At 36.9% G+C, this 26,245-nt stretch overlaps 1 protein-coding gene across 5 annotated transcripts in view; it reads left to right on the forward strand.

The window, feature by feature from the left end:
• The window catches only part of ABHD17B (abhydrolase domain containing 17B, depalmitoylase), a 43,412-nt gene extending 17,465 nt beyond the window's left edge, over window positions 1–25,947 (forward strand). For 2 of the 5 annotated variants that reach the window (XM_027964506.3, XM_042243347.2), the window contains exons 2-5: window positions 18,086–18,200; window positions 18,286–18,755; window positions 22,381–22,560; window positions 24,434–25,947. In XM_027964506.3, coding sequence (XP_027820307.1) covers window positions 18,289–18,755; window positions 22,381–22,560; window positions 24,434–24,653 — 867 coding nt within the window. In that variant the 5' untranslated portion in view covers window positions 18,086–18,200; window positions 18,286–18,288 and the 3' untranslated portion in view covers window positions 24,654–25,947. Of the gene's footprint in view, window positions 1–9,599; window positions 9,954–18,085; window positions 18,201–18,285; window positions 18,756–22,380; window positions 22,561–24,433 lie in introns of those variants that run through there. The other 3 variants (XM_042243346.2, XM_027964504.3, XM_060409370.1) reach the window with 2 other exon arrangements.
• Window positions 25,948–26,245: the final 298 nt, after the last annotated feature.

Consider the following 26,245-nt stretch of genomic DNA (forward strand, 5'->3'; position numbering starts at 1 on the left):
CTTCTTCGTAAAGTCTTTCCTAAGTATTATCTACTTTTGTCTGATTCCTGAAGTTTAAAGTCTACCCCATATTACATAGCACTTAACATTTTTATAAGATGAAAAGACCCTGTAGAACATTTTGTTGTTCAGTTACTAAGTCCTGTCCAACTCTGGGACCCCATGGATTGAAGCATACCACGCTTCCCTGTCCTTCATTATCCCCCGGAGTTTTCTCAAATTCATATCCATTGATTCAGTGATGATATCTAACCATCTCATCCTCTGCCACCCCCTTCTTTTGCCTTCCATCTTTCCCAGCATCAGAATCTTTTTTAACAATGTAGAACATCAGTTTATTAATAATGAATGTATGTATCATTCATTATAATACAATTAAAATTCAGATGACCAATTTACAAAAGAGCACAGGAGTTTAAGAATTAACAGACTTGAATGAACATTAGGCCTATTACCATGTATGTCTCAAATGAAGAAACAAAGCAGTTAAATGGTATGTCCAAGGTCTTAAAGAGTTAAAACTGACTCTTAGCCTATTGAATGTGTTGCTCTTATTTTCCTTAATTAGACATATAAGCATTTCTTCTTTGACATAGTTATTCCAGTTGCACAAAATTTCCATCTTTGAAGAAACAATGGCAAAATGTTGTTTGTTGAGGCCAGAAAGATATTAAGCACAAATTATTTTGACTTTGACAAATTATAGTGACTGAGTGTTGATTACACGTTTTCTAGGAGTGGTAGTATTTCTTCAAGCCTTTACTTGCGGATGAGTATAGCTAAAGAAAAGCAGCTGGCAACCACTATAAAAGGAAGTGGTGAAAGTGGCAGTTTATATTGATAGGCAGATTGAAGGCCATACGAGTAACGATTGACTGGCTTGTTACCCAGTCTGTGTAAAGAGAGGTACTGATATTTGTTAAGAAATATTGTACTCGCACTGAGGCTGCATAAATGTCAGAATTCCCCACATCAGTTCAGTTCACTCACTCAGTTGTGTCCGACTCTTTGCAACCCCATGGACTGCTGCGCACCAGGTCTCCCTGTCCATCACCAACTCCCAGAATTTACTCAAACTCATGTTCATTGAGCCAATGATGGCATCCAGCCATATTATCCTGTTTCATCCCCTTCTCCTCCCGCCTTCAATCTTTCCCAGCATCAGGGTCTTTTCAGATGAGTCAGTTCTTTGCATCAGGTGGCCAAAGTATTGGAGCTTCAGCTTTAGTATCAGTCCTTCCAATGAACATTCAGGACTGATCTCCTTTAGGATGGACAGGTTGGATCTCCTTGCAGTCCAAGGGACTCTCAAGAGTCTTCTCCAACACCACAGTTCAAAAGCATCAATTCTTCGGTGCTCAGCTTTCTTCACAGTCCAACTCTCACATCCACACACGACTACTGAAAAAACCATAGCCTTGACTAGATGGACCTTAGTTGGCAAAGTAATGTCTCTGCATTTGAATATGCTATCTAGGTTGGTCATAACTTTTCTTCCAAGGAGCAAGTATCTTTTAATTTCATTATTGCAGTCACCATCTGCAGCGGCTTTGGAGCCCCCCAAAATAAAGTCTGACACTGTTTCCACTGTTTCCTCATCTGTTTGCCATGAAGTGATGGGACCGGATGCCATAATCTTAGTTTTCTGAATGTTGAGTTTTAAGCCAACTTTTTCACTCTCCTCTCTCACTTTCGTCAAGACTCTTTAGTTCTTCGCTTTCTGCCATAAGGGTGGTGTCATCTGCATATCTGAGGTTATTGATATTTCTCCCGGCCATCAGGGATTGATACAAGGAATAAACTTGTATGTTCATGCAGTTCTGTGGTTCTATTGTCCCAGTGCTGTTGTTTAGTCCCTATGTCATGTCTGACTCTTCTGTGACCCCATGGCTCTGTAGCCCCAGGCTCTTCTGTCCATGGGATTCTCCAGGTAAGAATACTAGAGTCGGTTGCCATTTCCTTCTCCAGCAGATCTTGACCCAGGGATTGAGACCACATCTCCTGCATTGCAGATGGATTCTTTACCGCTCAGCCACCAGGGAAACCCACAGGTTGTCCCAATGCTTGACAAAAACACCTCTTTCAAAATAGTGTCTGTAGGAACACTTAAAATTGTACTCTGATCCACCCTGAGACCATGTAGTTTTCTGTTTTTTCCTTGCATGCTTAAACAGATTTATATCTGTTTTACTTCTCTGTACTGCTTTATTAAATAAGTAGGATAAAACCAACTTAATTTAAATAACCTAAATTTCACTCCTTCACCAAATTAACATTTTTAGGACGCTAAATCTAGAGCTGATCTAGCGGAATAGCCTATTATTTTGGGAATTGATATTTAATACATATATGCAAGTTTGGACTGCTTCCGTTTTCAATTTGAAGAATGTGTCAAGCTCTCAGCATGTCATACCACCTTTCAGTGTTCTAAGGTAGAACTGTTTCTTGTTAACATCTTTTACCCCCAAATGGCAGTGTATCTGGATCATGGAATAATGTATTTCTCCTAAGAATTGACATGGGACAGGGACCTCTCTGGCGGCGCAGTGGTTAAGACTCCGAGCTTCAATGGCAGAGGGTGCAGGGTTGATGCGTGGTCAGGGAAGCTCCATAGCATGCCTCACAGTGCAGCCACAAACACACAAAGTTAAGAATTGATATTGGACAAACCCTTATCAGGATGGTTCTGAGCTGGGTACTATTTAATCAATCTCATGCAAAAGCAGTTAATGTGCTATCAACTTGGGATCAAACCTGAAAATTACCTTGGATACTAACAGCACTATTAAGACTATGTGTGGTTCTGTAAACCCTGAATCTGTATGTAAAATTTTTAGAAAAGGGGATCCAAAACATTTAATTACAGTATGACCTGAAATCTCTCTTCTCAAAAATCTGGTTTTCAAGTCTTATAACCTAAATGCTCATTCTATCCCAAATTTCACTTTTATATAATTAATATTTTCAGCTTTAGATGGAAATTTCTACCTTATACTACTGACTTTAATTTCTTTTTTCCATTCTAGCAATGCACACAATCCAGATTATAATTCTGGTAGCGATTTATTCCTGACCTAGGGATATGCCTTCAACCTGAGCATGAAGGACTATTGCTAGCTTGTTGTTCATACTAATTCAGTACAGAAAAATATATATATTAGCAAAGAATTAGAATATGGTATTTTTTTTAAAGATTAAATAAATGTAGAATACAGAAATACAAACACTCAGAGATTTCAGTTCTTCCCAAATTGATTTCTAGATTCATTGCCACTCAAAAACATCTCAACAGAATATTAAGTATCAAAGTTAATCAAAATGACAGGTCTCCATCGGTGATTGTAGAGATGTTCCTGCAAACTAATGCCACCATTGAAAGCAGTTTGGCAGTCCATTTTGGGTACATTTTAAGAAAGAAATTTGACAATATTGCAGAATGTATCCAAAGACTTCCTAGAGTCCTTACACATTTGAAGGCCACTGAAATATAGCTGAGAAAAGAAAAGACGGAAAGAAGAAAAGGAAAGATATACCCATTTGAATGCAGACTTCCAAAGAATAGCAAGGAGAGGTAAGAAAGCCTTCCTCAGTGATCAATGCAAAGAAATAGAGGAAAACAGGAGAATGAGAAAGACTACAGATCTCTTCAAGAAAATTAGAGATACCAAGGGAACATTTCATGAAAAGATGGGCACAGTAAAGGACAGAAAAAGCAGAAGATATTAAGAAGAGATGGCAAGAATACACAGAAGAACTATACGAAAAAGATAACCACGATGGTGTGATCACTCACCTAGAGCCAGACATCCTGGAATGCAAGTGGGCCTTAGTCAAGTGGGCCTTAGGATGTATCACTACCAACAAAGCTAGTGAAAGTGATGGAATTCCAGTTGAGCTATTTAAAATCCTAAAAGATGATGGTGTGAAAGTGCTGCACTCAATATGCCAGCAAATTTGGAATACTTAGCAGTGGCCCCAGGACTGGAAAAGGTCTGTTTTCATTCCAATGCCAAAGAATGATCAAACTACCACACAATTGCACTCACTCATATGCTAGCAAAGTAATGCTCAAAATTCTCCAAGCCAGGCTTCAACAGTACATGAACCATGAACTCCCAGATGTTCAAGTTGGATTTAGAAAAGGCAGAGGAACCAGAGATCAAATTGCCAGCATCATTGGATCATCAAGAAAGCAAAAGAGTTCCAGAAAAATATCCACTTCTGCTTTATTGACTATGCCAAAGCCTTTGACTTGTGGATCACAACAAACTGAAAAATTCTGAAAGAGATGGGAATACCAGACTACCTGACCTGCCTCCTGAGAAATCTGTATGCAGGTCAGGAAACAACAGTTCGAACTGGACATGAAACAGACTGGTTCCAAATAGGGAAAGGAGTACTTCAAGGCTGTATATTATCACCCTGCTTATTTAACTTCTATGCAGAGTACATCATGTGAAATGCTGGGCTGGATGAAGCACAAGCTGGAATCAAGATTGCCAGGAGAAATATCAGTAACCTCAGATATACAGATGATACCACCCTTATGGCAGAAAGCAAAGAACTAAAGAGCCTCTTGATAAAAGTGAAAGAGGAGAGTGAAAAAGTTGGCTTAAAACTCAGCATTCAAAAAATTAAGATTATGGCATCTAGTCCCATCACTTCATGGCAAACAGATGGGGAAACAATGGAATCAGTGACAGACTTTATTGGCTCCAAAATCACTGCAGATGGTGACTGCAGCCATGAAGTTAAAAGGCACTTGCTCCTTGGAAGAAAAGTTATAACCAACGCAGACAGCATATTAAAAAGCAGAGGCATTACTTTGCCAACAAAGGTCCATCTAGTCAAAGCTATGATTTTTCCAATTGTCATGTATGGATGTGAGAGTTGGACTATAAAGAAAGCTGGGTGCCAAAGAATTGATGCTTTTGACTTGTGCTGTTGGAGAAGAAGACTCTTGAGAGTCCCTTGGACTGCAAGGAGATCCAACTAGTCCATCCTAAAGGAAATCAGTCCTGAATGTTCATTGAAAGGACTGATGCTGAAGCTGAAACCCCAGTTCTTTGGCCACCTGTTGCGAAAAACTGCCTCATTTGAAAAAACCCTGATGCTGGGAAAGATTGAAGGCAGGAGGAGAAGAGGATGAAAGAGGAGGAGATGGTTGGATGGCATCACCAACTCGATGGACCTAAGTTTGAGTAAGCTCCAGGAGTTGGTGATGGACGGGGAAGGCTAGTGTGCTGCAGTCCATGGGGTGTAAAGTATCAGGCAAGACTGAGCCACTGAACTGAACTGAACTAAAATATATCACTTTCTTTCATGTAACAAGTAAAATTTTCCTGTTTTAAACAGTGACTCATAATCTTTAGAAAAGAACATCAAAGCTGTCAATTTATAAATGCCAATATACTTTTTTGCCGTCTAGTGGCCAAGACTACTTCCTACTTGCCCCAGGTACATATTCTTACCTTCTGAACCCCCCAAAAAAACTTTTTCATATAGTCTTAAATTTTTAAATTTTATGTGGTTTGATTTTGGGTTTTGTGTATGAAATGGGAAGGTCTTTTCCTCATTGCTTCTCTTTGTCCACTAGATTCATTATACTCTTTACATGTCCACACCATACATAGCAAAACATTTCTTTCCTAAGACTGATCTTAACTCTGTGATTAGAAACATGGACTCTGGGTCAAACTATTAAGTAGGAATCCTGGCTTCACTATAGTTATCTTGGGGAAATCCAACTTCTCAGTTTTCTCATCTGTAAATTGGGCTGGTGGGGAGGATAAGGGCATCTCTTTCATAGGGTTGTTATGAGGATTATTTATGAAGTTTCTTTTTTCTTTTTACAAGATCTAGCTATATAAGTATTTTGATAAATAAACACTAGTTTGGCTTTCATAACCTAGCAAAATACCATACCTGCATATTTATATCACTGAACGTCAACAGTGATAGTACTGTTTGATTTGTTTTGTTTTACAAACTTTAGCTCAGCTGTCATTGGCTTTTGAGTGACTTCTGTGTGACTCCTGGGTCAGCATGCTTACACAAATATAAAGGATACTCTTTTTAATTCTTTGTTCGTAAATATGAATTGTAAGTGAAGAAACAGTCTAACAGCCTGAAAATAAAAGATGAACAGAGGGAACAAACATCATCTGAAAAACACAGTTGGACAAAACAATAAAAATTTGGCTCAGTATTCTAAGAAATTTGAGAGGGTATTGCACCCCTAAACCAAAAGATTTTTAAATAAAAGTTGTTCTTATACTCTATAGAGTACCAAAGTAGCAATCTGAATTGAACAAGAAGAAATTCCCTAGGAAATAGAGCTGAAAGAGGAGAAAAAGAAAAAGTTTATAATAGTCCTGGGATTCCTATATAGGAATTCCTGGTAGAAAGGAAAGGAGATGGGAAGGGAATTAAAAAACAGTAGAAGAAAAATTCTTTAAGTCTTGGGGCTTTAGATCAAAATGGCTTGTTAAATACACAACAGCATGAATGAAAAACAACAGACTTTAGACATACATAGTCTCGTAGAATTTCAAAGCTAAGGATAGAGGAAAATTGATTTTTTGTTTTTTTTGAAGAAAGAGTTTTTTGTTTGTTTGTTTTAAGGAACAAAAAATCAGATTGGTATTAGCAATCAATATTGAATGCTAACCTGCATCATCATGCGGGCTAATAATCTAAATTGGGGTGGAATTTTTTTTTCAATTTGTAATTCTAAAGCATGCCTAATTTGCCATAGGTGTGAACTCTAAATAAGAACTTGAAAGTGTTCACTAAAATATGCTTTGTTTTCCTCCGGCCCTTGTGAAGGAGGGAGGGCAAATGCTTGGAGGTGTATTCTAGCAAACCCAAACAAAAAATAATCCCACAAAAGGATTAAAACATGTTATGAAACAACAGAAGGAAGATGAAATCCTGGATAGACACACAGCTGGACTGGGAAATGTCCCAGAACATAATTGTTTCAAATTAAAACAAAACTCCCTGGGATCTAAGAACATCTTCAGAAACAACGGAGATTCTGTTGCGCAAATTCTCAGAATAAGATAATGGAATATATTAAATGTTATGAAATCTTCTGAATTTTGTAAAGACTAAAAAAAGGCACAGGTCTGAGAGAATTAGTTTCTTCAGAAAGTCCAAATATGAAACAAAGTGAAATGTGCCTTATTTTTAAGCAGTTATCAGAGTTATAAAAGCCCCTTAACACTTGGAATTTAGTGACCTAAAACATCACACTACCTGAATGGCAGTGGATAACATTGCAGATAATTTTTATTGTTACCCATTTTTTAAAAAAAAAGTCATCTTATAAAACAAAAATTTAATAATTATAGAAAACAAGCTGCAAATGATATAAAATTTAATATGAATGTAATTTTATAGCCAGTTATAATGGTATTTGATTACATGGGAAGCCAGTAGAAACTTCCTAAAGTTGGAGGAACAAGAAGTGAAGATTCAAGTATAATGTTGAAAGTTATAAAAAATAACCTATAAAAACTTAAAATTAGCATCAAAATGAGCACAGGACGGAGAAAGGGTAAATTCTCTGAATTTTTCGTAATAATGAAACATTATGACAGTGGAGAATAAACATATGAGTGTGGTATTGAACATCAGATCTAAAAGCAAATGACCCAACAACATAATTTCTGGGATGGAGCTTGGTTTGGGTTTGAGTTTCTGGTGGGATTAGGAAAGAGACTTTTGTTTTAAATCTTTATTTTTATCAAATTCATACAAGCGTATGGTTAAAGAGCCAAATGATTCTACAAAATTTGTTGTAAAAATTAGCAAACTGGATCCCTGCTCTATCACTTTGGTATTTACCTCATAAATAACAATATTATATTGCTACTTCTTATATGTTGACATCCCACTTACAAAAGGCCCCAAACTGTTACATTCTCCTTCCCACAACTTCCCCATGTAACCTTCCCATATAAGTATCATTGTATCTTTCAGATTATTCTGCTTCCTCAGAAGGTTCTGCCAATGTAAACCACTGGTCTTCTGAATTGGGAAGAATATCTAGGGAACTGAATTCTTAAATTGACTTTCAACCAGTACTTACTTTTTTAGCCTGGAAAGAGACTTACTTTTTATTTTTAAGCTTTGTTGTTTGACTTTTTTTAAACCATGTCTTAAACAGTACTTTTGTAATTGCAGTGTTACTTTTTAATATCATAGTAATCTCAATTATGCAGCCTGTAGTGTTAGCACCATGTATGTTTCAAATTTTCTGAACCTCATTAACTGCTTTGATTATATTGTGCTGTGGATGGGTATTTTAAGGTATGTAATGTGTTTAAGTGTTCACCTGGAAAATGTCCCAGAAACAGATGTTACTTCTTATAAATACAGAGAAAATAATGTTTATTTGTGGAATATCTTCACCAGTGTACATTGTGAACTTTGAAGATAGGCATGTTTTAGAAAGTGTTTCATTAGAAGTGCCAAAAATGCCATGATTATAGGTAGGAAAATGTGTGTCCATATTTTAGCATATGCTCAGCAACATGTAGAGGTATGACTTTGAAATTGCACTTTACAGTCACCAAGAGTTTTATAGGAGTCTGTGATAATAGCATATTCAAGTCATCAAACTGTCCTTCTGCTTAAACAGGAAGACTTGATTCAGTTGTTCAGGCCTTGGTTGAGTGTATCATCAGGATTTTTAAGTGTTTAGAATATTGTATGGACTGTGTTCAGATAAATCAGTTAGCCAGTAGTCACAAACATTCTCAATAGTTTCTTACGGTTTACTTGCAACTCCAACATACAAGGAACCTTTTAATAACATTGTTAAATAAAATGGCTTTTAAGTTAAGATTGGATTAGACATAATATTTTTGTTAAGATGATAATCTTCTATTATTATTGTGTAGGTAGTCTCATTTAGTTCTAAGTGGTTACTTGTTCAACAGGATCTATAAAAATAGCTTATATGTACTTTGATGGGAAGATTGGTGAGGAAGGAGCACCAGCATTTAAAGTTAGTGTGGATATTAAGCATGGAAACTGTGGTTCTGCATTGCCTGGGTTGGAATTCTTTTAGTTCAACACTACCTGCTAGGACTTTTTCCAGTGATGGAAATCCTCATTCTGCACTGTGCAGTTTGGAATGAACATGAACTTGGGCGAACTCCAGGAGATGGTGAGGGACAGGGAGGCCTGGCACGCTGCATTCCATGGGGTTGCAAATAGTCAGACATGGCTGGGTGACTGAACAACAGCAGCAAGCACATGTGGCTAGTGTGGCTGAGGAACTGGGTGTTTATTTTTAATTACTTTAAGTAGCCATAGATAGGTAGTGGCTCCTGTAGTCGTGCAGCAAGAATTTTACAGCTAAAGGAAAACATAAGTACAGAAATGGCTGCATTGACCTGTATGTAGGACTGCTGAGGCAAATCAGTTTGCTTGGTGTAGCTTTTATAGGCTCCTAGCCTTAATTTCCGTTATCTATAATCATGTCATAGATCCAGTTTCCTGACTTCCGATTCTAACAGTTTAACTTTCTTTTACTAAAAGAAATATACTAACATTAGGAGTGAGATTATTTAGGTATCTCTGGTAGACCTCAACATTTTTATGTGTCTGACCCGACCTTTCTCACCAACAGGAAAGGAAACTTAACTTTGACATTGCCCAGTACGTTTTGCCTATTTGCTGCTGCTGCTGCTGTGCTGCTGCTAAGTTGCTTCAGTCGTGTCCGACCTTGTGCGACCCCATAGACGGCAGCCCACCAGGCTCCCCCATCCCTGGGATTCTCCAGGCAAGAACACTGGAGTGGGCTGCCATTTCCTTCTCCAGTGCATGAAAGTGAAAAGTGAAAGTGAAGTCGCTCAGTTATGTCCAACTCTTCATGACCCCATGGAATACAGCCTACCAGGCTCCTCCGTCCATGGGATTTTCCAGGCAAGAGTACCGGAGTGAGTTGCCATTACCTTCTCCATTGCCTTTTTGAGAAACTCCTAAATTTTTTAAAACATACAATTAGTAGGGCGTCTGTTCAACATACCAACAAAAACCACGTTTCATAGGTGTTCTCAAGTGATACATTGGTCCAGTTGCTAAGTTTCTCTAGAATCTTATTCATATTTAAAAGTTATAATAACTCTGTCTTAAAAAGTAACTGACATGATTCAGTGAATAGTTTTGTGAAATTTTTCCTTTCAATTTGAAATATAAAAAAAATACAGTGCTTTGAAAAATTCCTTTCCTAAGTCTTTTTTTCCCAGTAAAGTCACTCAATCAAGTCTTTTGATCTCACATACAGTGGAGTACTTCTGCTATTGATTTTTTTTTTTGGCCGTGCTGGGTCATTGCTGCCAGTGGTGGCTACTTTCTAGCTGCAGTGCATGAGCTTCTCATTGTGATGGCTTCTCTTGTTGAGGAGTCAGTAGTTGTGGCCCACAGGCTTAGCTGCCTCATGGCAGGTAGGATCTTACCAGATCAGGAATCGAACCTGTATCTCCTACATTGGCAGACAGATTCTTTACCTCTGAGCCACCAGGGAAGCCCTGTTGATTCTTATAATGATGAAAAAGAAGAAATAAACATCACCTGCCTCAAAGAGATAAGAGTTGCATAAGCTGTATTTCAGGCTTCCCTGGTAGCTCAGATGGTGAAGAGTCCGCTTGCAATACGGGAGACCTAGGTTCCATCCCTGGGTTGGGAAGATCCCCTGGAGGACATGGCAACCCACTTCAGTATTCTTGCCTGGAGAATCTCCATGGACAGAGGAGTCTGGTGGGCTGTACAGTCCATGGGGTCCCAAAGAGTCAGACATGACAGAGCAACTAAGCACACACACAAGCTGTATTTCTACATACGATATTACAAATAAGAAAATGTGTTAAAACCACATACACAAGAGAGAGGGGATATATTTGTACATATAGCTGATTCACATTATTGTACAGCCAAAACCAACACAACTTGTAAAGCAATTATACTCCAATTAAAAAATAAACAACGTATAGTAAACACCTAGTTTCTAAGTAACAGCAGGAATTTTGATCATTCTAAGTATTTTGGATGCTCTTTTGGGGGTGGGGGAGTGCAGGATCTTCATTGCTGCACAAGGGCTTTTCTCGTAGCTGCGAGCGGGGGCTACTCTGCACAAGCTTCTCATTGTGGTGGCTTCTCTTCTTGCAGACCATGAACTCTCATTGCACAGGTTCTCAGGGCATGGGCTTCAGTAGTTGGAGCACATGGGGTCAGTAGTTTGCTTAGTGGCCTCTCAGCATGTGGAATCTTCCCGGACCAGGGATTGAACCCATGTCTTCTGCATTGATAGGCGGATTCCTACCCACTGGACTACTAGGGAAGTTCTGGGTGCTCTGTCTTTACTGGAAAATAAGTATGTTGCCAAATTTCCTTAATGATGAATATTCCAGTTCTCTGTATGCATTGAACTCTGTAATATATCAGTTCAGTTCAGTTCAATTGCTCAGTCGTGTCCGATTCTTTGCGACCCCATGAATTGCAGCACGCCAGGCCTCCCTGTCCATCATGTCCATCAAGTCGGTGATGCCATCCAGCCATCTCATCCTCTGTCATCCCCTTCTGCTCCTGCCCCCAATCCCTCCCAGCATCAGAGTCTTTTCCAATGAGTCGACTCTTCGCATGAGGTGGTCAAAGTACTGGAGTTTCAGCTTTAGCATCAGTCCTTCCAAAGAACACCCAGGACTGATGTCCTTTAGAATGGACTGGTTGGATCTCCTTGCAGCCCAAGGGACTCTCAAGAGTCTCCTCCAATACCACAGTTCAAAAGCATCAGTTCTTCAGCACTCAGCTTTCTTCACAGTCCAACTCTCACATCCATACATGACCACTGGAAAAACCATAGCCTTGACTAAACAGACCTTTTTTGGCAAAGTAATGTATCAGTTCAGTTCAGTTCAGTTGCTCAGTCGTGTCCGACTCTTTGTGACCCCATGAATCGCAGCACGCCAGGCCTCCCTGTCCATCACCAACTCCCAGAGTTCACTCAGACTCAGGTTTGGCTCCCTAAAAAACCATAACACACGTATTTTCCTTGTTGCTGTACTTTGGTAAATGTTACTACAGATAACATGCTGGATGTTAGGGCGGCAGTACCTCAGTCACTTGGTGCCCTCCAAGAAAAGTGAAAGTGAAGTCGCTCAGTCGTGTCCGACTCTTTGCGACCATGTGGACTATAGCCCAACAGGCTCCTCAGTCCATGGGATTCTCCGGGCAAGAATACTGGAGTGGGTTGCCATTTCCTTCTCCAGGGGATCTTCCCGACCCATGGATTGAACCCAGGTCTCCCGCATTGCAGGCAGATGCTTTAACCTCTGAGCCACCAGGGAAGCCCTGCGTGCTTAATTTCCCTGGCTTTGACACACCCCTAGGCTACTGAGCTGAATGTGATTAACCCCCTCTGTATAGTAGTATTAATGGTAATTTCCTTTGCATTAGTCAGTTGGGGTGTGCTGGGATCATGACCTTGCACAGAACTAACCTTAAATTTTTTTTCCTTTCTTTTTCATAGTTGAGTATATTCTGTGCCATCACTTCTGACTTCGTTCTGATCTTTGCCACCTCTTGCTCTTAATATTCAAACATCTACCTTGTTTATACATCTCTGGTGTTAGGTAGGCTCTGCTATAATTCCAACTTAATTTTTACTTTTTGGGGTTTCTTCTGGCAGTTTGAAAAAACATAAGTTTTTAATTTCTAGTTCGGTTCATTACAACAAACTCTTGAATCCTAAAAGAATCAATTATCCTTTGTACATGGTAGTGATATGAGACAATCTGCATTACCAAGAAACTATTACAAAAGAGATCAAAGATTTTTTTTTTTCAGTACATGTTATTACATCAGGAATTGCCTCAAGTCATTTCAGTTATTTCTTGTGTCAGAAGAAAGGAAGGAGATTATAGTGTGTCATTTTATTTAAGGACGATCTTTAACACTAGTCTTCCTGTTTTGCTGAGAAAGGACTCAGGTGTTCATCTTTTTTCCATTGTCATTGAGCAGGAAAAAGTTACCAGGAGAAGCAGGTTCTTAAACTATTATTTCATTCAATTTTAGGAACTTCCTTCTGCTATAAGAGTAAAGTAACTGAGTCCCCCGCCAAAACGAAAACCTTAATCTTCACAATGGGCCATCTGTTTAACATTGAGCTGACCTTTCATTTTGTGAATTGATTGCCAGAGGGGCAAGATTTCCTTCTCCCTGGGAGACTGTTATATTCTGTGCTTTATAATGCACTGAACGATTTTAGTAACTAGCAATACCTTTCCTGCCTCATTCAGATTCATACATTTTTATTTGGTTGCTTCTAGGCTGCCACCATACAGAACACCTAAGTGATTGTCACAAAATATGGTGGCTTTCTTTCTTAACATGCTGATTTGTAAACTTTTTTCCTTTTGTGGGAACTTCTGTGGTAAGGAGAATTGAGTTAATCTTAATAAACTTATTGCTTCCCTGATAGCTCAGTTGGTAAAGAATCCACCTGCAATCCAGGAGACCCCTGGTTTGATTCCTGGGTGAGGAAGACCCACTGGAGAAGGGATACGCTACCCACTGCAGTATTCTTGGGCTTCCCTTGTGGCTCAGCTGGCAAAGAATCCGCCTGCAATGCTGGAGACCTGGGTTTGATCCCTGGATTGGGAAGATCCCCTGAGGAAGGGAAAGGCTACCCACTCCAGTATTCTGGCCTGGAGAATTCCATGGACTGTACAGTCCATGGGGTCACAAAGATTCAGACAGGACTGAGCAACTTTCACTTCACTTTACTAATAATTTATTAACTCATTCATCTAAAAAATTATGTTAGAGACTTCATTACATGTCAGATACTTTGCATGGCACTAGAGGTACAGAATGACCTTTCTTCACATATTTGTTAACCTGTGTATCTTTCTGCCTATTCATATGTTTTGTCCATTTCCTCTTTTGAGTTTTTTGTTATTTTCTTGTTTATGTAGAAGTCTTATTTTAGATATTAACCCTCTGACTGGATGGTTTTAGATGAAGAAATCATATTTCCCAAAGCATTTTTTTACTGAATAGAAATTCTTTATTTGGTTGAAGCTAAATTTGCTAGTGTTTTCTCTTTTATGGATTTTTTTTTTTTCTGAGTTGTATTAGTTTTGACTTTTAGGTTTATAATCCATCTGGAGTTTGTGTTCTACATACTGAGAGGTAAGGATACAACTAGTTTTTTGGGGTTTTTTAATACATTTTTTAAAGGTTACTATTATTGAAGCTGTGCAACCGCCACCCAAGTCAAATATAGTATTTTCATTAAAAAGAAACCCCATATATACTCTATAGCCATTGTTCCCCAACTTTCCATGCTCCACAGTGCTTGAAAACTAATAATCTCTTTCTATTTCTATAGATTTGCCTGTTCTAGCTGTTTCAATAGAATCATAAAATGACCTTTTGTGACTGATTTCTTTCAAGATCCATCCCCTTTGTAGAATGCATCAATACTTGGCTCCTGTTTTTATTCAGTATTTTATCATGTGGATATCCCACATTTTGTTTATTGCGGCGATGACCATTTGGATGGTTTCTGCCTCTTTAGCTATTATGAATTATGCCACTGTGAGCGTTCATTTACAAGTTTTTGTGTAGATGTATGTTTTCATGTCTCTTGGGTGTATACCTAGGATTAGAATTGCTTAGTCATCAACAGTGTTATGAAGGGTCCAGTTTTTCAATATTGTTGTCAACCTTTTTTTTTTAATTGCCATCCTAGTGGGATTGAACTGGTAAGTTGTGGCTTTGAACTGCATTTCACTAATGAGTATTGATGTTGAGCATCCTTAGATGTGTTTATTCACCATTTGGATATTGTCTTTGGGAAAATGTCTTTTCAGATCTTGTTCATTTTTTATTGGGTATTTTTGTTGTTGCTATTCTGTTACTCAAGAAATTCATAAATTTCACCAGTTATTTAACTTATTCACGATATTTTTAACTTTTAAAGCTTGTCTATAAGTCTGTCTTCTTTTTCATTTAGCATTTTAGATTTTGCTCATCTTTTTCTCTTGATAAGTCTTGTCTGAATATTCTTTCCATAAAATTATGGTTATGAATTCAGGTTCCAGAGTCATTCTGCCACTTATTAGTTCTACCATTTACTAGCTGAGTCACCCCTGGCAGGTTTATAACTACCCTGTGCCTCTCTTTCCTCAATTGGAAAACAGGTATAAGGGTAGTCTTTATGTAAGAGGATTATTGAAAGAATTAAGTGAATTAATATGTGAAAAGGATTAGTACAGTGCCTGACACTTTAGGATTAGGAAGTGCTCAGGTACTGCTATGATTTTTCTATTGCAGAGATTCCAGTTGGATTTTTCTTTCTGGCATTTTTTTATGCTTCATCTTTAAGTTTTCTCTTCTCTCTCTCTCTGTGTAAATAAGTTTATTATAACTTATTTTAAATCCCTATTTTTGTTTGATCATAACTGTTGTTTTCCACCTGTGATTATTTTGTTGCCAGGAAATAACTGGTAAATGACATGTTTGTATTCAGGTGAGTTATATAAAAAAATTGGGTTTAAATTATCTAAATTTAACAAGATAGATATTTCAGTGACTTATCAAGAATAAGATATTCTCCCTCAGTAGTTTGCTCAGCTTACTGCCCTTATCAGAGCTGTTATTAGGAAAGCAATAATTTCCAAGGTTTTGTTATTAAGTGGATACTAGTTATGTGGATTCAAGGCAGTGGAGGTGGGATTAATTTCTTCTGCCACCATTAAGAAAATTAGGTTCTTTCATTAGACTTGACCGTGTCACAGCAGATTTTTCTCGTTTTCATCTTTTCTTTGGTGTTTATCTTCAGAAGCATCTCTGCAGCATTGTGTATGTTCACTCAGCCAGATTTACTTCAAAATTACTATAGTATATAAAAGTCTTCATGTTCAAGAAGTAAATTACAGGAACATAGTATAATCAATAAGCTTTTAATAGGCTGTTCAAAGTGAGCAGTTGGTGGCATGTAAGGTAATTGGAAGTGAGGAATAACCATAGGCAGAGTATTAAACAGATGGCACTGATATATTGTACCTTCTACCTCATCTTTTTCCAGATCATCTTCTTTGTCACTGACCCTTTGAACTTCTTTCTCTACCATCCCTGCCAGATCTTTTATTCACCTGGCCAGGATAATAGATTTGTAACCAAATTCTGCAGTGTTGCTGCTGCTGCTGCTTCTTCTAAGTCGCTTCAGTCATGTCCGACTCTGTGCGACCCCATAGACGGTAGCCCACCAGGCTCTCCCATCCCTGGGATTCTCCAGGCAAGAACATTGGAGTGGGTTGCCATTTCCTTCTCCAATGCATGAAAGTAAAAAGTAAAAGTGAAGTCGCTCAGTCATGTCCAACTCTGTGTGACCCCATAGACAGCAGCCCACCAGGCTCCTCCGTCCATGGGATTTTCCAGGCAAGAGTACTGGAATGGGGTGCCATTGCCCTCTCTGAAATTCTGCAGTAAACATCACTAATTTATCGCACATTCTTTGTCTGGCAAACCCTGGGTATCCCCTCAGAATCCTTCTCAGTACAACCCTTCATGGAACCAATTAGAATTATCATCATGGATGACAACTAGTTGTCATTTCTGTTCTATCTGACTCTTTTTCCAACCACAGTTAGACATTAACTTACTCAGGTTGTATTCATTTTGAAGGCTGAAAGGGAATAAAGATAGATATGCAAGTAAAATGCTTCCCTTTTTGCCTTTCCTTTACTCAATCTTTTAAAGGATTTCATATCACTCCTACCCTTGCTTGTTTCTTTCTCTGCTATTTCTGCTGCTTCTTTCTAATTAATTTATACATGGGAATTAACACATTTGTATAAAGCAATATAAATGAGATTTTGAATCAGTAATTAATGAAACAGGCATTCCTTTCTTTAGTCACTCTTCTGAGTGATTTATTTATTCATTTATTTATTTATTTGGTATAATGAAGTACTTTTTTTCCTATCCTTTATTTAGATTTTTTTAGAGAAAATTAGATGACATTAGACCAGACCAGAGAGACCTCTGGTTACTCTGGAAGGTGTTTGTTTTGAATGCCTTCTTCCTGGAACTAAGTAATGGTCTGCCACTAAAAAGAGATAAGAATTTAAGAAAGGATAATTAGAAGGAAATGCTGGTAGGGCAAACAAGTAGTACTTTATTTATGTTCCTGAGTTCATATGAACTGTGGATACTTTTTAAATATTGATGAAAAAGTCACAGGAGAAAGTGGACCATTTCTGAGTCTTGACTATAGCCATTATTACCATGTTAAATGCTTTAACAATATCATTGTATTTGTTCTTCACAACCAGTCTGTTCATTGTAGGCATTTACTTAACGAAGACAATAAGGGTCAAAAAGGTAAATGGTTAAATGGTTAATAAGTGCTACCCCCAACTCTGACTTCAGAGGTTCCACTTATTTCTGGCTAACCATTTGGAAGTTTTCCTTGAGCAGATTTTACCTTTTTTTCCATAATAATGCCTTCTTGATTTGGGCAATAATTACATACATAACATATATTGATTTTAATGTCTTATAGGTTATTTAGGCCACTGGCACTATGGCTAAAATAATAGGCTTCTGAGTCAAGTAGTGTTCAGAGCCTTTGAGGCAGTATAACCTAAACCTAGTGATGTAGGATGATGCCTGAGCCTGGTGTAAAATCTTGGCTCTGCAGCTGATTCACCTTGTGCAGATTTCTTTCTCAGATTACCAAAGAGGGTTGCTTAGAGGATTAAACATGCTAAAAGGCATAGTACACTTAGCACAGTGCCTGATGGACAGTGAGTGCTTCATCAGTGCTATTATTATATATTTATTATGTTAAATCCCTAACTTCTCTTGAGATTCTGAGAATTTTCACTGAAATTACAAACTAAAGATATTTCATACCTCCTTTGTTGTTTTTTGTGGAGAAATAGCAAATTTATACCTCTATTCTCTGGTAAGAGTATCATTTTTCATATTTTGATTAAGTATTACAAGATACCACTACTGTTTGAAATGTGTCATATAGTATTTGAATCTGTTCTCTACTCAGGAATATTTGCCTCACCTCAGGATTTAATGTGTTTCTACAAAGATGCCAAAAATCTACTGGGGCAAGGATACTTCATATAACAGTAGTAGACACTGACCACTAGTAGAATTTATTGGTTGGTATCTTTGTTTTAACTTTTATTATATGTAAATGCAGAATGCACATTCAGTGATTAAAACATTGACTGTTTTCTTTTTCAGAAGATGAATAATCTTTCGTTTAGTGAGCTATGTTGCCTCTTCTGCTGTCCACCTTGTCCGGGGAAAATTGCTTCAAAGTTAGCGTTTTTGCCACCCGATCCAACTTATACGCTGATGTGTGATGAAAGTGGAAGCCGTTGGACTTTACACCTATCAGAACGAGCAGACTGGCAATATTCTTCTAGAGAAAAAGATGCCATTGAGTGTTTCATGACTAGAACCAGTAAAGGCAACAGAATTGCCTGCATGTTTGTGCGTTGCTCACCCAATGCCAAATATACTTTACTCTTTTCACATGGAAATGCTGTTGATCTTGGTCAGATGAGCAGCTTTTACATAGGACTGGGATCACGGATTAATTGTAATATATTCTCATATGATTATTCTGGATATGGTGCAAGTTCTGGGAAACCAACAGAGAAGAACCTCTATGCAGACATAGAAGCTGCTTGGCTTGCTCTTAGGACAAGGTAAATTTAGTGACTGGAAATTGTTTTCCACACGTTGAAATTGTCTTGTGTAAGAATAACATGTTTTTGTAATACACCTTGAAGTACTAAGTAGAGATTATATTTACCAGTATAAATCTATAAATAGTTACAGTTTCAGATTATAATTTTAAATTTTGTATAATAGCATAAAAGAGTTTTGACAAATTATGTGTGTATGTGTGTGTGTGAGACAGAGATTCTTAAAAATTTATTTAAGCCAGTGAAAAATGTTTGGCTTTAGAAACTTATTAGAGAAAAAAAAAAACTTACTGGATAGTGGTATTAAAATGTTTATTCAAAGCTGCAGAATTTCAAGAGAGAAAAAACAGTGATTTAAATAATCATTCACTTGATCTGTCATTAACAGAATAAGAGGCTAGATTGCTTTTGTTCAGATCCTAAGCAGGATTTGCATTATTTTATATAATTAAAAATAAATAGAAATTACATTGGAGAAGGCAGTGGCACCCCACTCCAGTACTCTTGCCTGGCAAATTCCATGGATGGAGGAGCCTGATAGGCTGCAGTCCATGGGGTCGCTGAGGGTCAGACATGACTGAGCGACTTCCCTTTCACTCTTCACTTTCATGCATTGGAGAAGGAAATGGCAACCCACTCCAGTGTTCTTGCCTGGAGAATCCCAGGGACGGGGGAGCCTGGTGGGCTGCCATCTATGGGGTCACACATCAGACACGACTGAAGTGACTTAGCAGCAGCAGCAGCAGAAATTACATTAATCATCTTCTAGTCACCAAGATACTTACAATTTTTTCTTGAAAAATATTGCAGTTTTGTATACTTACATGTATTTTATCATCAGACAGTTAATGTATGCTAAACAGAAATAATGCTTTAGTACAAATTATTCCTCATTATACATTAATAAGCTGCCTGAATTCCAGAGTATTTTAGAGTACATAGAGAAAACTTCCCATTCCTAATTTAATCTTTAAATATTAATATTGATGGTTTCAGTTGGCTGGGAAGAACTTCCTCAATTTTATTAGTAGGTATAATCTTTTTAGAAAATGTCTTTAGAAACATTTATCCCCCTCCCCCAAGATGTATAATAGAATTATGGTCTCATAGCAGAGTTCTGTATAAATGAGATTAAGTCAATTGAAATGATATGAGAACATATTTCTAACAAGTAAGAAAAAAAGAGATAGTAAGTAGTAATTAAGTAGCTTCAGGGTGGGAGGGAGGCAGGCATAGAAGGGTAAATATTTATAAACTTCAGAACTACCGTAAATGACTGCAAAATATGCTTCAGTTACACTGATATCAATCCCCTCAGGTATACAAACAAAAATGAGTGCCTCCTATAAGAGTCAGCCAGTTGAATATAGTATAATACCTGTCAGGAAAAGTTAATTTTTTTAAGTAACAGATTTATTGCAATATAATTCACATGCTATAATCAACTTCAGTGAATTAGTATAGTGTTTTAAGGTGCTAAAAGCAGAAAGCCTTCCTTACTAGTGCCAAGTAAGACAAAAGTATACATTTATTGAAGTAAAACATTAGTATCCGGTTAGGTGTTCTTTCTATGTTTATGTAAAAGAATCCCCTCTTGTAAGTGGTCAGCTTTATTATTTTTCTTTTTTAAGTTTTCTCTGATATCAATTTAAAAGAAATGTTCTAAAATGATTTCTTGTCTTGGTTAATCTTTTATACACTTGACCATTATGATTGAAGAGCAGGAGCAGAATAGATAAATTATCTCACATACTCATTTACCATAGAATTTCAGACTTGTAATTTTTCTTACGTTGAACCCTAAATATGGTTAGAAGACTTAGTAAGTATAGGAAGTCTTGAAAACTTTAACTTTTCTGTTTCTTTGCTTAATGAAGAGGTTGAGTTAAATCATCTCCAAGATCCTTTCCAGTTCCTGAATTCTATCATCTAATAAAATATGTGTAATTAGAATGCATGCCTTTCATTTCCTTTACTGGATTAAAATAAAAAGTTAGGGTTTAAGTAACAGGAAGGGAAAAAATAATTAATGAACTTAATTATTATCCGAGTAACTTCCTTTTAAGAGTAATTGAATATTTATAACCCACGTTACTGAACTTCTGATGGATCAACAGAAAATAGGGACTAATACTCACTCTGTGGCCTTTCCCCCACAGTCTCTGAGCTCCTTATCTGTGTGCTGTAATTGAAAAAGCACTGGACCTGGAGTCAGTATACCTGAGCCTAATTATAGGTCTGTCATTAACTTACTCTGACTTTGAACATCTGCTCAGTAAGCAGCTGACCTAGATTAGATGGTCTCTAAAGTCCTTTCAAACATGTACTATTCTGAAATTCTGTTTCTGCCTCAAGTCCTCTGATGCTAAATTGGCAGCTGCTTCTGCTACTTTGGAGCCTTGCCATTGCTAGCTTTAGCCTAAAACCCGTCATTGCCACCAAATGTTCATTTTCCTAATTCCTTCATTCCTATGAAGCTAAGTCTGTTGCAAACAAACAAACAGAAAAACCTTTTCTTAGTTTTGTTACATTTAGAGTCAATCTGGAGTAACTCGAACCCAGTCTCTGGGCCAGGGTCCAAGTTCTTGTGTAGAACCGATTTGAAGAACCTGGGAGGAGGTACGTCACCACCTAGATAGTTCGAAGAGTCTTGTGCCCCCAGCAAGAACTATAGGAAGCACAAGGGTTTATCTTACTTTTTCCCAGGAAATATTCAGATTCTGTTACCTTTTGACAACACTAAAAACTGTTGTGCAAATAACTGTCAGCACCCAGAAATGACTGTTGTCAGACCATTAAAGTGGAAAGGCAGCGTGTTTGATGTGACTGACTCTAGCCCTTAATCGCACATTCATAAGCTCCCATAGTACCTCACTTACACTGCCGGTAGTTTATAGTTAGGACAATTATATCGTAGAAACATGCTGTATACCCAGTATTACTGAAGCATTTTTAAAGGAATTAAGGTAGTAGTCTTGAGATTTTGTCATGAAGTCTATTCATAAATCACCAAACCATGTGGCATTTGAAATTCTCATTCATCTCTTAATCTTTTCCACATTAGTCAATTTCTATGGGTGAATAAATGCAAATCTCGAGAAAATAAGTAGTTTGCGCTAGGCTATAATACATATATTTTATTCATTCCCTACTGTTGCATTGCGTTTTCATCACTATGACCAACTTCAGAAAATAAAAAGAGCCACTTTTAATACCTAGAAAAATGAAGAACCTCTGTTACATTAAACGGAATATAAAAACTGAATCTCCATTAAAATATTAGTGACATAGTATGTTCCAAATATATTTAATAATAAGCTACACTGAATTGCATAAATGATTTAATAAATTCATTCTTTAAGATTAACATTCTAAGAGACCTCAGCTACTATTTTTTCAAAAGATGGAATGGAAACCGATGAAATAAATGAATATAGATTTTATTATTGCATTAGATATGGTAGTGGTGACTAAGAAACTTACATTTTAAATATAAATTTGTTGACATTGTCTCATTTTAAGTCATTCTTTTATAAGATTAAGTACTTACTAGTGACTGAACATTTCATACCAGTCTGACTCTACAACTCTTTTTTTTTTTTTTTTTAACTTCTGTACTATGTAGATATGGCATTCGCCCTGAAAATGTGATTATATATGGCCAAAGTATAGGGACAGTACCATCTGTGGATCTTGCTGCTCGGTATGAGAGTGCTGCTGTTATTCTTCATTCTCCTTTGACCTCAGGAATGCGAGTTGCTTTTCCTGATACCAAGAAGACCTACTGTTTTGATGCATTCCCAAAGTAAGTATTAATATTCCAGTAGTTTAATTCAAAGAAACGTTAGAAGGAATTCTTTTCCATCATTCAAGGTGTTCATGATACAGTTCTCTCAGCCTTGAAGTCCTATTAATAATTTACATACATTACAGAAATTGTGAAATAATTAATCTGTGAAGAGGGTGGTGGCAGGACACCAGTCAGCAGGCTGAAATGTTTGCGCAGTAGTAACCTAGATGAAAAGTGCTGTGAGCCTTATTCCCCAGACAGTGGCACTAGCATTGGAGACAAGAGAATGAATTTGAGAAGGGAAATTGATGGAATAAATGTTAGACTGTATATAAACAAAAGAATTTGACTATAATTCCCAGATTTCTGAGTTGAGTTGCTGATGGATGATAGTGCCGTCCAGTGAGGAGCGTAACACTGGAGGAGAGGAGCAAGTAGAGGGAAAAGGAGATCCGTGTGCATAAAAATAAGTGACTGATGTCTGATGAGTGACATGTTTTACGAAAGAAATGAATTGTAAAAATGCTGTCTTAAATGAACCAGAATAATTATTGCCCCACAAGTGTGCAAACATAAGTGTTAGATTTAAAAGGAGGACTACATTTCTTCATGTCTCTCAACATAGAGTGATAGTTCCTGCTAGCTCCTCTTCATCATTACAAAAAGACTGATGGCCTCTTTTTCCCAGTAAAGGGAAAAGGCAAGAAGTGAGCGCCTGGCAATTTCAGTCTTACTTTCTTTCTCAAATGGGCAGCAATACCAAGGTTTTTTGTGAATGATATTTGGGGCAAAGGCCAAAACATCACTCAGTTCTTTATAAGAACAGCAAGGGTCATTTCAAAACCATTTTTTCTTCATTAGCCTAAGGGGGGGTTACTTTGGTAGGGAAGCTTATGGGAGCATATGATCCTATCACCAGAGCAAGCTATGGGGTTTTTTGGTTTTTAAATTTTCAGGGATTTGTTTTGATTTTAGAAAACGGTAGATTGGAGGGTATGTGTGTTATACTGTGTAGCTGAATGGTTGGAATGATAGGGAGACATTTGGGGTAAACTGCTGCCAAGTTATATGTCTGTCTGACACCCTCTTTCATTTTAGCTACACCACAGAAGCACTAACAGTAAACTGTTTGAAAAACATCATACATTTCCTTTTTTGTTTAATTCCTCTATTATGGAATAGTTGGCAGCAAATAATATACCCAAGAATTTTTTCCTTACCAAATGCTGCCTTGAATTATTTCATTGATGATTTTCTTCAAGACTCTATCCTCATTTTATGCTTATAATACCTAAATGCCTTAATGCCTCTCTCTGTCTCTCAGGAAATTTTTAAAGAATTGTTATTGTAAGGTTTCTTTGTATTGTTTGTCTCTTCCAAGTTGCCCTTTTTTATTGTTTATTTTGATCCTTGTATTACATTTAAAGTATTCTCCTCTGATGTCTGATAATTCTTGGTTGTGTGCTCATATGGAAAAGTAAGGAATGAAAGAGCTGACCTGAAGTGGGTGATTAAGACTTGTTGACTGAGTTTCACTATCCAGTGATCTGGTCAAGCCGATTAATTGGGGATTAAGATCCCACATGCCATGGGACAGCCAAAAAGAAGAAATATCTGTAGAAAAGTAAACTAAGGTGGCTGTGATAATTGAGTGATTCTCTCAGACAGAAGTGCATGAAATTAATATCTTCAGATAATCTTAAAGAAGGGAGTAATGTAAAGATGACTTTTGAATCTTATTTGTAATCTAAAAGGTATCTATCCCTTCTGAATTGATTCACAGGTGGTTCTGATGTTTGAATTATCTAATATAACACAAGAAAGTCTGTTTTATGGTTCCTTTTCATACTTAATTTGTTGACTTCTTCCCCCTTCTCTTTTCCTACAGCATTGACAAAATCTCTAAGATAACCTCTCCAGTATTAATAATTCATGGGACTGAAGATGAAGTCATAGACTTTTCACATGGTCTTGCATTGTTTGAGCGATGCCAAAGACCTGTGGAGCCTTTGTGGGTTGAAGGGGCAGGTCACAATGATGTGGAACTTTATGGACAATACCTTGAAAGATTGAAACAGTTTGTGTCACAGGAACTGGTAAATTTGTAAAATATTCTGTAAATTTGCATATTGGGTTTTCTTTTCTTGCTGAACTGCACTCTTTGGTAAATAACATAAAACCTGAAGGTTTTGTTTGCAAATCATGTCAGTTGCCTTCATAAATGTACAGGTAATGATTTGTTAACAGACTTAATGAAGGTTTTAACTACCAAGCTAGAAACTGGAAATAACAGTATCATGCAGTCAGGCTGTGTAATTTATATTTTTTCTGTGAATTTTTTTTTAAACATCAAGATGAGTACTGTATGAAATTTTAATTCTATAAAATCAAATGCTATAAAAGTATTGCCAAATGCTTTTGCATATCAGAAACAAATTTATAAATATTTTTAAAACATCTCAATGTACTAAATCTTATCCTGGTATACAAATGTAATATTCTTTGAATAAAAAGCTGTATATCTAAAACAGTTCAAGTACTCATAATAAACTATATGAAAACATGCAAGTTCACTAAAGGTGACCTAAACCCTGTTGTACAGGGAAAGAGATTTAAAAGGTTATTTTATTGTAAAATACATTGAATTTTCTGTATTCCCTGGTTATCATACATTTTCTCCTAAAAAAAAAAGATGTCTTAATTTTTATGCCATCTGTTAATTTACCAACTAGCTACCTTTAAATGAGAAGTCATGATAGAACTGAATTTGAACTAGTTTTGATTTTTAAGTTTGGTACTGTGAGGCAACTACTTAAAATTTTCAGCTTAGTAATTTAAAAGGCATTTAGAGCTTCAAGAATGATTTTGTACACAATGTTTTAAATTTTGACTAATCCCGTAGAAATGCAGTACTATCATTAATAGAAAATCTGAAAGTCCATTAGATGTTCCTTAAGACCACACACAGACTGGCTATTCAATCTCTTTTCACTCTGACTATTTTTAAGAATAAGACTTGTTTTGGATTACTTTCTGAGAATTTCATGGATTTACTCCTGGATACAGGAGATAAAACATTTAATTCATAACTTTTATATTAACCAATGTCATAAAAAAATAAAGCTCACACACAAAAACTAAGTTGCCTTTCCTTGAATGAATCCTGCTTGAATAAAACAATGAAAGAAAAATTAAAATTAATGGTATGTAGTCTAATTTGTAAATGAATGAATATACACACTGTGGATATATTTTAAGGCCTTATGTAGTTTTAATTGTTCTGCTTGTTCTGTGGTTATGTCTAAGACTATAGTATATGATTCTCTTCAAAGTATATCAAGTATTGTGAATGCTTTGGTTCAGATGTGTCGAATTAATAGTAAAACAAAAATATGCCACTCAGCTGTGCCTGTTTTCCTTCTTCCATGCTCCTCACTTCCTACTTAAAATAAGGACTGGAAAAAAATGCCATTCATCTTTGTAGTATATAGATCTATAGTTTTCTAAATTTTATTATTATTTCTTTCTTTTAAAGAGACTTTTTCCTTCTCATAATTGTCTTGAAGCCTATATAGTTCCTTATTTGTACAGCATACCCCAGAGTTTGGCTAAGTGGGTTTTTATATATATTATCACCTGGGAAAATCAAAATATTGATCATACTACTTCAATATTTACTCATTCATTCACCAGGTACTTA

The sequence above is a fragment of the Ovis aries genome, chromosome 2 (genome assembly GCF_016772045.2).
Source record: "Ovis aries strain OAR_USU_Benz2616 breed Rambouillet chromosome 2, ARS-UI_Ramb_v3.0, whole genome shotgun sequence".
NCBI classification, from domain to species: Eukaryota; Metazoa; Chordata; class Mammalia; order Artiodactyla; family Bovidae; genus Ovis; species Ovis aries.